Genomic DNA, 14,231 nt, shown 5'->3' on the forward strand with positions numbered 1-14,231 from the left:
CACGTAAAATTCGCATAAGTGGTAATAGGATCAGCAGGCAAATTATTCCGTTTCAGCAACTTAATCAAATCACTCATGAGTTCTGTCATGTTCTTTGTGGGTGAGCCATCTCCGCTGTTTCCTTTCTCTTCTACTACTGTAGCTGCAAAATTGTGATTCCCATTTCCTTTCTTCTTAGCATCATGCATGGTCTTATACCACTCCGGTATCCCATGGATCTGAAAGCAGCTGTCAAGTGTGTGCCCAGGCTTCCGACAATGGGAACAAACTAATCGTCTTCTGTCTACAAAAGGCTTCTTTCTACTGATAGATTTATCACTCTGTTCCTTTCTTCCATCTTTCAACATTAACTAATAAGCCATGTGCCGTGAACTGTCTCCCAAATCTGTCTGTACTGCTCGTTGTTTCTCCACTGTAAAAATCATAGAGAAAGCTCGTTCAAGGTCTGGTATTGGATCCTGCATAAGGATCTGACTCCTTTCATTGTCGAAGCTCTCATATAATCCTATTAGGAATTGCATTAGCTGAGTGTTCTCGTTTCTTTCTGCTATGCCTTTGTTGACACCACAACTGCAACCTCCACAAGTACATTTCGGTGCCGGTGCCAAACACATTAGCTCATTCCAGATTTTCTTTAGTTTAGTCACATAAGCTATTAATGACAAATCTCATTGTGAAATCGTGCCTAACTCACGCTGAATCTGATATATCATAGGGCCATTGTTGCGCCCATATCTACCTTGGATTTCAAGCCATAGTTCACGCGAAGACGATACATACATGAACGATTCAACCATATCCTTCGAAATCGAATTCCAAATCCATGACATTACCATCAAATCCACGCGCCTCCATTGTTCGAATGTGGCTGAGTCAATTGTTGGTCTGGAAAAAGTTCCGTCAATGAAGCCGAGCTTCATTTTTGTGCCGAGCGCTACGTAAACTCAGCGGTTCCATGGTAAGAAATTCTTGCCATCCAACGGAGAAGAAGAGAGCACTAGGCTCGAGTTTTCTGAAGGGTGTATGTATAAGGCTTCCCTCTCCAGCTGCTCTGTCATTCGGATTCATGGAGGAATCCGCTATATTTCGGTGTCAGTATTGCAATCAATCAATGTAACTATCTCAGTATGCAGAGTCCTTCATAGTGAAGGCTCTGATACCATATTAAAAATGCAGCAGAGGAAGAAAAATGAGAAGAAACGAGTGGAACCCATGAAGTCAGTTTTCATTTCTCTATAATCTCTATTACAAAAGAATGAGGACGATGAACAGTATGTAAATACAGCAATTGAACTAACACAACTGCTTCCTAACTAACTAACTGACTAGGAGATGACATGAGCCAATTCCAAGAAGAATAAATGAGTCACATATACACCTACAAATAAAACGTTTCTACCAAAATGCGCTTTTCACCCTGCGTCAATTAGTTCAACTGCAACGTCTTCAACTTCATCTTCTTCAAACTGCTGCAACTCTACTTCAGACCGCTGCAACTGAGCTGGTGCAAGTGATTGTATTCCATCAGACGGGTTTCTCAGTTATCAACGACAAAGACTGACTCTGTAATATTAGTATTTGCGACAATATATCCATTGAAAATATGGGTTCTTTTTTCCAACATATTTCTAGACCATGTGATGTTACCGATCGCAAGACCGTCTCAAATGTCGTCGCTAATTATTGGGTCGCAATCTGACCTTTGCAATATGCTGGTCGCAAGAGAATAATTTTCTATAGTGTTTGGAACCAATTTTATAGAGGGGCAAATTATGCTCTAGTGACAAATTTGAGGATCAAAAAATTTAGTTTTCCATAATGTTTTATTTATAATTATACTATTAAAAAAAAAAGTCTAATGATGCCAATCTAAGTAATACCAATTATGTCACTATCTTTGACTATGTATCATTATAATTATGGTTGCAATAAACATATTAAGAATTCCAACAAACTTTCATACTACCAATATTTTGGGTTGAAATAAAGAAGAACAACTTATAAATTAACATAAAACAAAAGGATAATCCATATTACATAATTGAGATTAATTAAGATATGTCCCACATCGACATCGTCCAAATATATAGTTTGATGGTTCATTTGCAGTTTACTTTATATTTTAACAACTTAAGACATCGTCTGATAAACCACACGTATATATCATTACATAATTGGTCTTTTCTCAGTCCAGTATAAAAATTCTTGTTTTCCTCCCTACCTGTCTGTCTTTTCTCTGTTGGAGATATTCGGCCACGTAACACAAGTTCACATAATTTATAAGGATAATTAAACTTTTCTTCTCTAAGATTAATATAATTACATATAGATTTTTTATAGTTTGGAGAATTATATCTAATACTTTTGAAATTTGCTTCCCCAATAAATAAGTTTCTCCATTAGTCAAAATTTATCAAATTTGCTGAGATTAGTAAAAAAATCGAACAAGATTCTATATTTGCTCCCGATTAACTTATTTTAAGTTAAGTAAATCTTTTTATGATCAAATTACCCTTATAAGTCTTCACACGTTAATACATATGAGGATATACAGCTTCATTGTTATAAGAATAGTTTAATCGAAAAAAAATTGTATGACATTGTAATAAGTCAGTAATAAGCCAACCGAGCCAAGATATCAATTTTTATTCAGTTTTTTGTTAATATCAGCAAATTCAGTGAATTTTCAATAACGGGTGGACCTATTTGTTAGACGAAAGTAAACTTCAGAGCTAGTAAATATAATTTCTCAAACCGCATAAAGTTTATATGTAATTACACCAAATTTCAGGAGATGAAAGTGTAATTACCCCTAATTTATATGGTCTTTGCATCATACACTCAGCGACCATTCAGACAGACACGACCAACTTTAAATTCAAAATTCCTAAAATGCATCCAATAGTCAAGAGCAACTGCAGGTTCTCAAACATTAATACTCCCAAATTATGGGGCAAAACAAGAAAGATACATTACGTTGTATGCTGTCCAACTGAAGGGTCTGAATCCTCAGCGTTCACACACGGAACCGTACCAGCGACGATGTCTTTGCGTACGTTGTAACGATGTGCATCCGATTGACCAGTTTCTGGTACTCGCTTCCTATAAAAGTTGCAGCAAACGGGTCGAAATTTATCACAAAACTGAGATAACATATTTGTCGTAGAAATGGTTGTCAAGACAATTATAACATCCTTAATTCTCGTGTTCTTACTTAGTACATCGGCAGCTGGTGGAAGAACAAAGCTGATGGGCCTGGATTCTGGTGATTATGCAGATGGTATCTGTAAGTCAAGGGTGGAGGCACAAGGTTATAGCTGTGAAGAGCATAAAGTATGTATATATGAACAAATTGCATGTTCTTTCTCTTTTTTCTTTTTTTGATGAATGATTATTGATTAGGGTTTAGTACAATTCACCTCATGTGATATTACAAATGAACAGATTACCCCTTATGGAAAAAAAAAAAAGTAGTAATTTACCTCATGTTTAGGCAGTAAATTTCTTCATTTTGAAAAACACAGGGATAAATTGATACATTTTAAAAAATACAGTGGTAAATTAATGCATTTTAGAAAGTACATAGGTTAAATTGCTAAATATGTTTTTATAAAGGATGTAATTTGCTCATTTACAATATCACGTAAAGTTGCTTGCACGATTCCGTTATTGGTTATATATATTTTGATGTAACTAATGTATGATCAGGTGACAACCAAAGACGGTTATATTCTGAGCTTGCAGAGGATTCCGGCGGGACGATCCGACGGCAAGAAGACAGGAGCTAGGCCACCAGTTCTTCTCCAACATGGACTCATGAGTGTTGCTACTTACAACCTTACTTTATTTTATTTGAAGAAATTAAGATTTGTACATGCATGTGTGGACATGTATATATTAAATAAAATTAAAAAATATTTAAAATAAAAAATCCAATCCGTTCTACGTATTCAGGTTAGATGCAGCAAGTAACACACTCGTCCATGTTACAGGATGCTTTGACATGGCTGTCGAATTCTCCGGATGAATCTTTGGGATTCATATTGGCGGATAACGGTTTCGATGTTTGGCTGGCCAATGTTCGTGGTACGAATTATAGCAGCGGACACACGTCTCTCAGTCCCAACGATCCGGTAGTAATCTAATCGCCTGTACGAGAGAGATAGACAAAAAGCTTTAGGTCTTTTCGTTTGGATTTTACCTTGCTATTGACATTTCGAATGTTAACTGAAATAGTAGAGGGACGATCATGTGGTTCATAGTGACAATTTTTTCTTATGAAAATAGATCATGGGTTTGAGTGTTGTTTGGACGCAGGAATACTGGGACTGGTCATGGGACGAGTTAGTAGAGTACGACCTACCAGCTTTTGTCCAATATGTTAATGGCCAAACAGGGCAGAAGTTGCACTATGTTGGTCATTCTTTGGTAAGTACAAACCCACAACTTCACTATTCCAACTTCAACTCCTATATATATATGAAAAGTTGTAAGCAACTCCTTGTAATATCGCAAATGAGTAAATTATCTTCTTATAAAAAAATAAATAGCAATTTACCTTCTTGTATTTTTTAAAATACAACAATTTACCTTCCTATATTTTTTAAAATGAAATAATATACCTCCCTATATAAGGAGGTAAATTGCTTCATTTCAAAAAATATAGGGGGTAAATTGCTATTCACCCAATATATATATATAGATTTTCGGGTATGTTTGGATGCTTTCATATTCTTCTACTTCTACTGTCATTTTTTTTTCTCCGAGAGAGAGAGAGATTATAACTAAATAATTCATTAAAATAAATCTTATAACAAAAGAAGATGTTAAATGATTCTTTTTAATAATATCTTACTTAGGGTATTTGAAATTGATTTGTAGCAATGGAAGAATTTAAGTTTAATAAATCAAATTTCTCAAGAATATATTATCTTGAGTTTATATATATAATATATATTATTAAAGACATTTTTTAATTTAATTTTTTAAACTTGTAGGAACTCAACAAAAATATTTAAAAAAAATCAAAGTCCATAAATTAATTATTCAAAAAAGTTTTACTACAGACAAATGAGGGTAAATGTCATATGTAGTGTCTCTAATTTGTATTCAAAATTAAAAACTAAAAAATAAAACTCATTACATAATATGGTCAAGAAATTAACGAACACAACGGATTAAAGTAATTTTAAATAAAAATTTAAGTAACCATTTGTTGCATTAATTATTCCGAACTAATGAATCCATCTAAGAAAAAAAAATCATTTTAAATTCGAATATCAATAAATAAAAAGTTTATTAACATATAGACTAGAAATTAATAGTAGGGTTTTTCGAAATAAAGAGTTGGTGCCACTATGTTTTCGATTAGAAAATAGTTTTATGATTTTTTTTTTCAAATATAAACATAAGGTTTTGTTCAAATACCTTATAATAAGAACGCAACTTGCTAATAATATTTAATTTAATTGACAAAATTGACGTCTCATGATCATAAGATCATGAGTTTCAATCCCACTGATTATGGATATATATTGGAGTATTTTAGTAGTATTTGTTGTTGATTTACGGTAATAATTAGCTATTAATTGCGATTTTTTATTTTCTTATGTGAATAACAAAAGGGGACTTTGATGTCTTTTGGTGCATTTTCAAGAGAAGAGGTGATAAACATGGTAAGATCAGCTGCTTTGCTCAGCCCCATAGCCTACATGGGTCAGATGCCATCTCCACTTGCCAGAGCTGCTGCTGATATATTCACAGCTGAAGTACTAAAAACCTTACTCAATCTCATCTTTCCCTCGTTTGCTGCCCGTTTCAAATTCCATCCCAAATGCATGAATTTTGTTGAATTTATTGGCAACTTACACCCTTTTTTGCGACGTCTCATTAACTGTCGGTATTCAATTTTTGTGTCCGTGTAATAGGTCTTATACTGGTTGGGGCTCAAAGAGTTTGCTCCAGGAGGGTGAGATTCGACTCCACAAACTCAGTAATTACTACGTATATCTAGTAGTAAAAATGTATTCATAAGTTCGATTGCAAATCTTGTTGCATCTTCTCTTGCATTTAACATATACACGCCACGGCATAAAAATTATGGTATTATTTAAGAAAAGATTTTCAGTCAACTCAGAGAACAACACCAAACGTTTATCATATTTTATGGTACGACAGTTCTATACATTTGAAACAATTATTTATAATGTTAATAATGCCAAGAATGTTTGCTTCGTTGAGTTCAACAGAGGGCCTGCTTCCAAACTCGTCAGTGATATATGCAGCACGATCGATTGTACTGACCTGGAGAGTGTAATTACAGGTATAGTTTCTTTTGAGTAACCAATTGAATGGCTCGCCAGAATCTTATTCGATTCATCACAATCCCCTCGATTATGGGAAAATTCTAATACAAATTCGATCTGGTCGAATTTAAACTAATCATAAGTGTTAGGATGCATGATTCAAACAGAAGCATGATCAATCATACAGCAAATGTAATTACATTGATTGTCATGCAATAAGAACTTTACCTTGACTATGTTTGATTCTTGATTGATCTTTGTGTCGGAATAGGCCCTAATTGTTGCATGAATTCTTCAAGCTCAAATCTTGCTCACCAACAACCTACGGCCACAAAGAACATGATCCATTTAGCCCAGAGTAAGTAAAGCTCAATTACACTTCAATATATATTTAAAAGGGTAAGTTACAACGATCTCTTTTACAAAATTTGGTATAATTATGAATATGCTCTCGTGGTTTGAGAAATTACCAATACCCTCTTGATTCTAATGACCATCTAACAATTAGTCAAGTCTGTTAGGTGTTCATCAATTTTTTATGGTAAACTGATTAAAAATTATAATTATGGTAGATTAAAAATTATAATTTTATTTACTTTTTAATTTTTTTTATTTTTTTATGTTCTAAGTGGATAATTTATTTATAATTTTTAAAATTTTTCCACCCATCCCATTTGATTTTTTTATAAATTTTTTATTTTTTAAAAATTACAGTAAATGCAAAGTTGACAATTTCATACCTTCAGCCAAGGATTACATAATTTCATCAAACATCATAAGGATATTTGTAATTTTCAAACAACGAGAGAGAAATTATAATTATGCAAACCTCATAAGAGGTTGTTGTAATTTACCCATTTTAGAATTTATGAAAGTTAAATTGCATATTTTAGTAGCTTTTTAGATAAGGATCTAAAGGTAAATTAACTTGGCATGCATTATATAGATGTACAAAAATGTTATTATTTTTTCTGTACTCAAATATATGTCAAGAAGTGTAAATATAATTTAATAAAAAAAGATAGTATAACTATTAACAACTAATACTTTATTATTTTTTAAAATATTTATATATAAATTTATTTGTTGATACCATTATGATAAAGAAAATGTGTTTAATAATTTGTTTCCATAAACGCATAAATATTGCTTTCTTTTTCTTACACGCATCGAGTCTGTCCGACTGTCAATACTATTATTGATTAAGGGGAAGAGGATTACCAAAACTTTAGTCTTTCAAACGTCTTTCTTAAATGAAAATTTTCAAATAATAAATTGTAATAAAAGTAAATAAGTGATATATGAAAAGTATCCATCACACAAAGATAAATATTTTTTATTTGTTCATTTAATATAAAATATATTTATATCGAATGCATCACTACTCAAAATAACAACATTTTGGTCCTGCAACAGTGATCAGACAAGGGACCATAGCGATGTACGACTACGGTAGCGACGACGACAACAACAAACACTACGGACAGACGACTCCACCGGACTACAACATGACCAGCATTCCCAACGACCTTCCTCTTTTCCTCAGCTACGGAGGAGAGGATTTGCTCTCCGATGTCAAAGACGTGCAGACGTTGATCGACACGCTCTCGGACCACGACCCCGATAAGCTTGTATTGCACTACGTCGACGACTATGCTCATCTAGACTTTGTTTCTGCAGTGAACGCTAAGCAGGTTGTGTACGATCCTCTCATCGCCTTCTTCCGACTGAATCAGAAATGAGCAATGTTTAGGAGGTATTAGAACTTTAGGTCCCAATACAAACCTACTTATTTATGTAAATTTTAAGTGAACTTCAACATATATAGTAAGCAAACAAATGTGTACATCCTTTGTAGTATATTATACTAATTACTTGGTAAATATATACGGGCTTAAATGCAATTTAATCCCGTGTGATATGTGAAATGAGCAAATACCTCTTATAAAAAAAGAATTAGCAAATTACTCCCTGTGTTTCAAAAAATAAAGCAAATTACCTCCTATGAGAAAAGAATTAGCAAAGCAACCCCGTGTGATATGTAAAATGAGCAAATACCCCCCTATGAAAAAACAATTAGCAAATTACTCCTTGTGTTTCAAAAAATAAAGCAAATTACCTCCTATGAGAAAAGAATTAGCAAATTACTCCCTGTATTTCAAAAAATAAAGCAAATTACCTCCTATGAAAAAAGAATTAGCAAATCAACCCCGTGTGATATGTGAAATGAGCAAATACCCCCCTATGAAAAAAGAATTAGCAAATTACTCATGTGTTTCAAAAAATGAAGCAAATTACCTCCTATGAAAAAAGAATTAGCAAATTAACCCCGTGTGATATGTGAAATGAGCACATACCCTCTTATGAAAAAGAATTAGCAAATTACTCCTGTGTTTCAAAAAATGAAGCAAATTACCTCATGTGAAAAAAGAATTAGCAAATTAACCCTGTGTGATATGTGAAATGAGCAAATACCCTCTTATGAAAAAGAATTAGCAAATTACTCCTGCGTTTCAAAAAATGAAGTAAATTACCTCCTATGAAAAAAGAATTAGCAAATTAACCCGTGTGATATGTAAAATGAGAAAATACCCCCCTATGAAAAAAGAATTAGCAAATTACTCTATGTGTTTCAAAAAATGAAGCAAATTACCCTCTATGAAAAAAGAATTAGCAAATTAACCCCGTGTGAGATGTGAAATGAGCAAATACCCCCTTATGAAAAAGGAATTAGCAAATTACTCCCTGTGTTTCAAAAAATGAAACAAATTACCTCCTATGAAAAAAAAATTAGCAAATTAATGTGATATGTGAAATGAGCAAATACCCCCTTATGAAAAAAGAATTAGCAAATAACTCCCTGTGTTTCAAAAAGTGAAGCAAATTATCTCCTATGAAAAAAGAATTAGCAAATCAACCCCGTGTGATATGTGAAATGAGCAAATACCCCCTATGAAAAAAGAGCAAATTACCCCCTGTATTTCAAAAAATAAAGCAAATTACCCCTTTATCTATGATTTAGATATGGGGTAATTTGCTTCTTTTTCTAAAACACAGAGGGGTAATTTGCTATTTTATTTTTCACAAAAACTTTTTTGCTCATTTCTCAAATCACAAGGGGTAAATCGCATTTTTTCCAATAAATATGTGCATAGTTTAACAAAGTATTTAAAAAATTTTATATAAATTGTATATTTAATTAATAAGTTCACATATTTTTATGAATATTTTCAGTGATATTATAAAATGTAAATTATATTAATAATATCTATTGCTAAAAATATATTGTTGAATTTTTCTTTTCTTTATCTGTTTGATTATAAAATATAAAATTATTTGTCAAGAGCGAATAAGTTACAATTTATATGACCGGTAATTCAGGTTAACACGACTTTGTATTTTTAACAAATAAATAGGTAGATTAATCATTACGTTTTCTTTTTATTTAATATCTTCGACACGTCTCTTCAACTATCATCATTATATATAATTTTATATTACATCTAATCACATTCTCTAGCCCATACTACAAGAAAATAGAACATTAGTGACAAAAAATATCAAATGACAATTTTAGAACTGTCACTAATTATACATATTTAGTGACAATATTGTTTATTTTGTCACAATAATAAATTTCATCATTTTAATAATTACTATTATTTTATAAAAATTGGGAAAAAGTATTATTTTAGTCCACTAAGTATGTCTAATTTTAATTTTAGTCCAATAATTATGTCCATTTTTATTTAGGTCCAGTAACTTACGAAATTGCTTACTTTTAGTCCTCTGGTAGATTTTCGGACAATTTTACCCCTATGAGTGCATATGGACTAAAACTGCCTTTCAAAAGTTTCATAGGGGTAAAATTGTCCGAAAATCTGACAGATGACTAAAAGTAAGCAATTTCATAAGTTATTGGATCTAAAAAAAAATGGACATAGTTATCGGACTAAAATTAAAATTAGATATACTTAGCGGACTAAAATAATACTTTTCCCCTAAAAGTTGCAATTAACATGAATTAGTGATAAAAGAATATACATTAAGTTGTCACTAATTACATACAATTAGTGACTCATATATAGCGACGATCCAGTGACAACAAATCATAATTGTCATTCTATATATTTTTTATCACTAATAATTATATAGTGACAAGATAAAAATTATTATCACTTAATATATACCATTACTGATAACTTTAGAATTATCACTTAATAGTCTGTCATTAATATCATATTTTTGTAGTGCCAGCCTAATGGCTTAGGACCATCTGATCCTGAGCCGAGCTTAGACCGAGCCTGTTGGGCCATTTTTTTTTTTTTTTTTATGTAAAAGTAATGCATGACATATAAATTTCATTTTATTCTCATAAACTAACTACTCAAGTAGCTCTTTTATACTTTTGTAACTCTAAAAATTATTATCATTTATTGTTCAATTTCTAAATTTTCAGTATTATAATTCATTAATACTTTTTGTTTATTTTTCTTAAAGCTTATTTTAATTTTTTTCTAAATTTATTATCATTTAAGCTTATTATTGTAAGTTTGTTCGTCAAATTATTATTTAAGTTCGTTATATAATCTTAACTATTATTTTTTTCAGTTATGATTTTTTGTGTGATTTAATTTATCATTTATTTCATTTCATATTACAATTATAAATTTAAATAATTATCCAAAAGAAAATCTCTATTTCATAAAAGAATATAAATAAAATAGAACATTCAAGCATGACCCAAACCTCAACCAAATCGGTTCAGCGGCTAGGTCTGAATTTATAAATAGACCCAATTGCGATCGATTTAAAGGGCCATCAGCACCCGTAAAACCCGTCATAAACACTACTGCGTTTGTCCGTTCGATCCTAAATCGGCACGACCCACTATGCACCTGGAATTAGAAGGAAAATAGTTGGTGATATCGATATATTAAAGTTTGTGGTGCACCAAGTTTCAAGTCTGGACAATGGAGTAAAATTATGGGGCACTTTCAACAGAAAAGATAGCAACGGTGGTCGATCCAAAATCACATTGATCCTGTTACACTCATAAGTTCTCAAGGGTAAAATAGTTCCTGCAACTTGAAGAAAATATTCGTTCGGAAACACAATTCCGTTAAACTACACTAGCAAATTAATATTGGGAAAAATGCAAGAAATCTCCTGTGATATTTTAAATGAGCAAATTATCTTTTTATAAAAAAAAAATAGCAATTTATCCCCCTGTGTTTTAGGCTGGGTTGGATTGGGTTAACATTTTTTAATAGGGTAAATTATATTTTGCCTTCTAAATTATGTCCATTTTTACACTTTGGCATCTAAACTTTTTTTTTTTGTAGCAACTTACTATCTCAATCTGCGAAATTTGCACTTTACCATATATGACCATATTTTTTGCTCTTTTTTTCTTTTTGCGGAAAAACATCACATGTTATGCATATGTGAAAAATATCACCTCGCATAACCCTTAAATATCACATGCACTGCATGTGATGTGTTTTTTACAAAAAAACTTGGTGGAAAAAATGTTACAAATAATAAAGTCCAAAATTTCGTAAAGTTGATATAGTAAATTGACACAAAACAAAAAAATTTAGGTACTAAAGCCTATAAACAATCATACGTCGGATGGCAAAATGTAACTAGCCCTTTTTAATATGGGTCCGATATGATTTTGTCTAAATAAATTTAAATAGATTATGATTCTTATATGGTTCTAATGGGCTCTAAATGGGTTTTTTATGTTTAATTTTCTATTAATTTATCATAAATCAATTTAGTAATATAATTGGTAAAAGATATTAGTGTAATTAAAATCATGAGTTCATTATAAATCCTTGTGGATTGATGATGGTTTTTAAGTGAATGTATGACGGTTCTATATGAGTTGGTGATAGTTCCTATTGGTGATAAGTCTTAAATGGGTCCAACCCCATCGTTTAATTAATTAAGTTTATTGTTGATAAAGTTGACTTCATACAATTATTTCCATATGTTCTAATTTTTTCATATTTTTTATTAGAAATAAATTTACGAAAATATATTAAGCATATTTTAGTTTAACTTAATAAAATTAGATTGCACGATGGATTTTATATTGGTTGGTGACGGATTAAAAGTGTCCAACCCATTATTTATTTGCTTAAATTTATTATTGATTTAATTATACTATATATTACAAATTATTTTTATTAGTTTTTATGAGAAATAAATTTCCCTAAACCTATTTAGGATATTATCATTTTTCAAATTAACGAGAAACACATATTAAAAGAAAAGGTGAAGGGTTTTATGAAATAAAAACTTGCAATTCATACGTAACCATTTAAAATTTTTTTGCATTGGAATAAATTGATATTATATAATTATATTATAAATTTCAATGAACATATCAAATATCAATATCTAATAATAACTTATAATGAACTAATATATACTATTATTATTACGATTGAAAATCCATAATTTTATAAATAATTATGGATAAATTGATTGCGGAACTATACATTTCATAATTTATTTTGAAAAATGCAGTATTCTGTAATACGTTACGGGACTTTTCATTTTATACTTAATAAATGGATTTTTAGTGCACATGATTACTTTCTTTAGACAATGAATAATATAAATTTAATCATATTATATTACAAGTTGTATTAAAAATATTATTATCTTAATTATCACTATCTAAAATTTTGAATTTTCTAAACATCAAATATAAAGAAATGAGTATCATCGACCCAACCCGATTGTATGTACAACCCAAATCATTTTCAACCCGTTAATTTAAATTTATTTTGAGCTCAACCCATATTAAATCCAATCCTTTGAATCCGATTCAAATACGAAACAACCCGTCCATTTTCTACCCCTTACTACAACACAAACTAAGCAACTTGAGCAAGGAAACATGTTACATGGGACAGTGATAATTTTGTATTATTTTTGTATAATTTACAAAATTTGAGTGAGTTAGAGCAATTATCTTTGGTTAACAAAATGCATATAAAAGTATTTATAGACAAGTAAAATTTTATGCCCAACTGAATGATGACAAATATAAAATAATTTATTTATTATTAATTATATTTTTTATTTACGTGATAAAATTTACTAAATTAATTCCAAATGTAAGTAGTTAATCTAATTGATTGTTAATATATATTTGGTCGTGAAATGAATGACTAACAAGTGGTGAAATTGAAGTGTTCCGACTAGTCAAATCATGCTTCGTAGTTAAAGATTCAAGCCAATCAGATGGTGTCACGTAGAGCAACTGCATGTACGCTCCAATCCAATAATGACAAATAAGTTGATACTTATTTTTTTAAAAAATAAAAATATTAAAAAGATAATGTTAAATTAACCAATCGTGTCTTCAAATGTTTGATGTATTTAGCTTTTAAATTAAATTATAAAGTGTAATACAAAAAGTATTCAAATATATCACAGCTCTACCTCTTTACACTTACATGAAGGGATTCAACACACACAGACATAGAGAACGAAGAGCGAAGCAAGAGAAGAAGGCCAAATAATTATCTCTAAGAAGTTTCGCGAGTTCAAAAATATTCAAAGCACTGAAGGTGGAGATCGAACCATTCATCGAATGTGCACAACAAGTTATAACGCTTAATTTGGGATTACAGGCGCTAAGCCCTCGAATTAATGTTATAAATATCCAAATATATTCTCAAAAAGCTCCAAATGGCAAATTCAAAGCCAAGACTATAGCATTTAATTCGAGATTACTGGCGTAAGCCTCCGAAGCAACGTTATAGAAATTCAAATCAAGTCAAAGGAAGATTTACAAGAAGATTTTACTTTTAAATTTGTCAAATACATTTTTTAACAAAAAAATCAGAGGATTAAGATAAAAATTGTACCCACTTTTACCTATCAGATATATATTTATATTTG

The 14,231-nt window shown here is 30.8% G+C and overlaps 2 protein-coding genes across 2 annotated transcripts; one reads left to right on the top strand and one right to left on the bottom strand.

The window, feature by feature from the left end:
- Positions 1–350: 350 nt before the first annotated feature.
- Positions 351–920, bottom strand: LOC110013264 (uncharacterized). Its single transcript, XM_020699407.2, has 2 exons — positions 740–920; positions 351–652 (listed from the first exon to the last, which is right to left on the bottom strand). Exons 1-2 carry the CDS (start codon positions 918–920, stop codon positions 351–353), a joined length of 483 nt encoding a protein of 160 aa, XP_020555066.2.
- Positions 921–3,168: 2,248 nt separating this feature from the next.
- LOC105178697 (triacylglycerol lipase 2) lies at positions 3,169–8,078 on the top strand. Its single transcript, XM_011102226.3, has 9 exons — positions 3,169–3,333; positions 3,709–3,822; positions 3,993–4,133; positions 4,318–4,428; positions 5,625–5,768; positions 5,928–5,968; positions 6,249–6,322; positions 6,577–6,663; positions 7,722–8,078. The coding sequence occupies exons 1-9, from the start codon at positions 3,169–3,171 to the stop codon at positions 8,045–8,047; spliced, it is 1,203 nt and encodes a 400-aa protein (XP_011100528.1). The 3' UTR covers positions 8,048–8,078.
- Positions 8,079–14,231: the final 6,153 nt, after the last annotated feature.

This window comes from Sesamum indicum, linkage group LG12 (genome assembly GCF_026168435.1).
Source record: "Sesamum indicum cultivar Baizhima isolate 11 linkage group LG12, ASM2616843v1, whole genome shotgun sequence".
Lineage (NCBI taxonomy): Eukaryota > Viridiplantae > Streptophyta > Magnoliopsida > Lamiales > Pedaliaceae > Sesamum > Sesamum indicum.

Coding starts and splice junctions, on each gene's coding strand:
- LOC110013264 (XM_020699407.2), bottom strand. CDS start 920: ATGAAGCTCGGCTTCATTGACGGAACTTTTTCCAGACCAACAATTGAC. Junction 653..739: donor ACTATGGCTTGAAATCCAAG/GTAGATATGGGC, acceptor TGTCATTAATAG/CTTATGTGACTAAACTAAAG.
- LOC105178697 (XM_011102226.3), top strand. CDS start 3,169: ATGGTTGTCAAGACAATTATAACATCCTTAATTCTCGTGTTCTTACTT. Junction 3,334..3,708: donor ATAGCTGTGAAGAGCATAAA/GTATGTATATAT, acceptor ATGTATGATCAG/GTGACAACCAAAGACGGTTA. Junction 5,969..6,248: donor AAAGAGTTTGCTCCAGGAGG/GTGAGATTCGAC, acceptor TGAGTTCAACAG/AGGGCCTGCTTCCAAACTCG.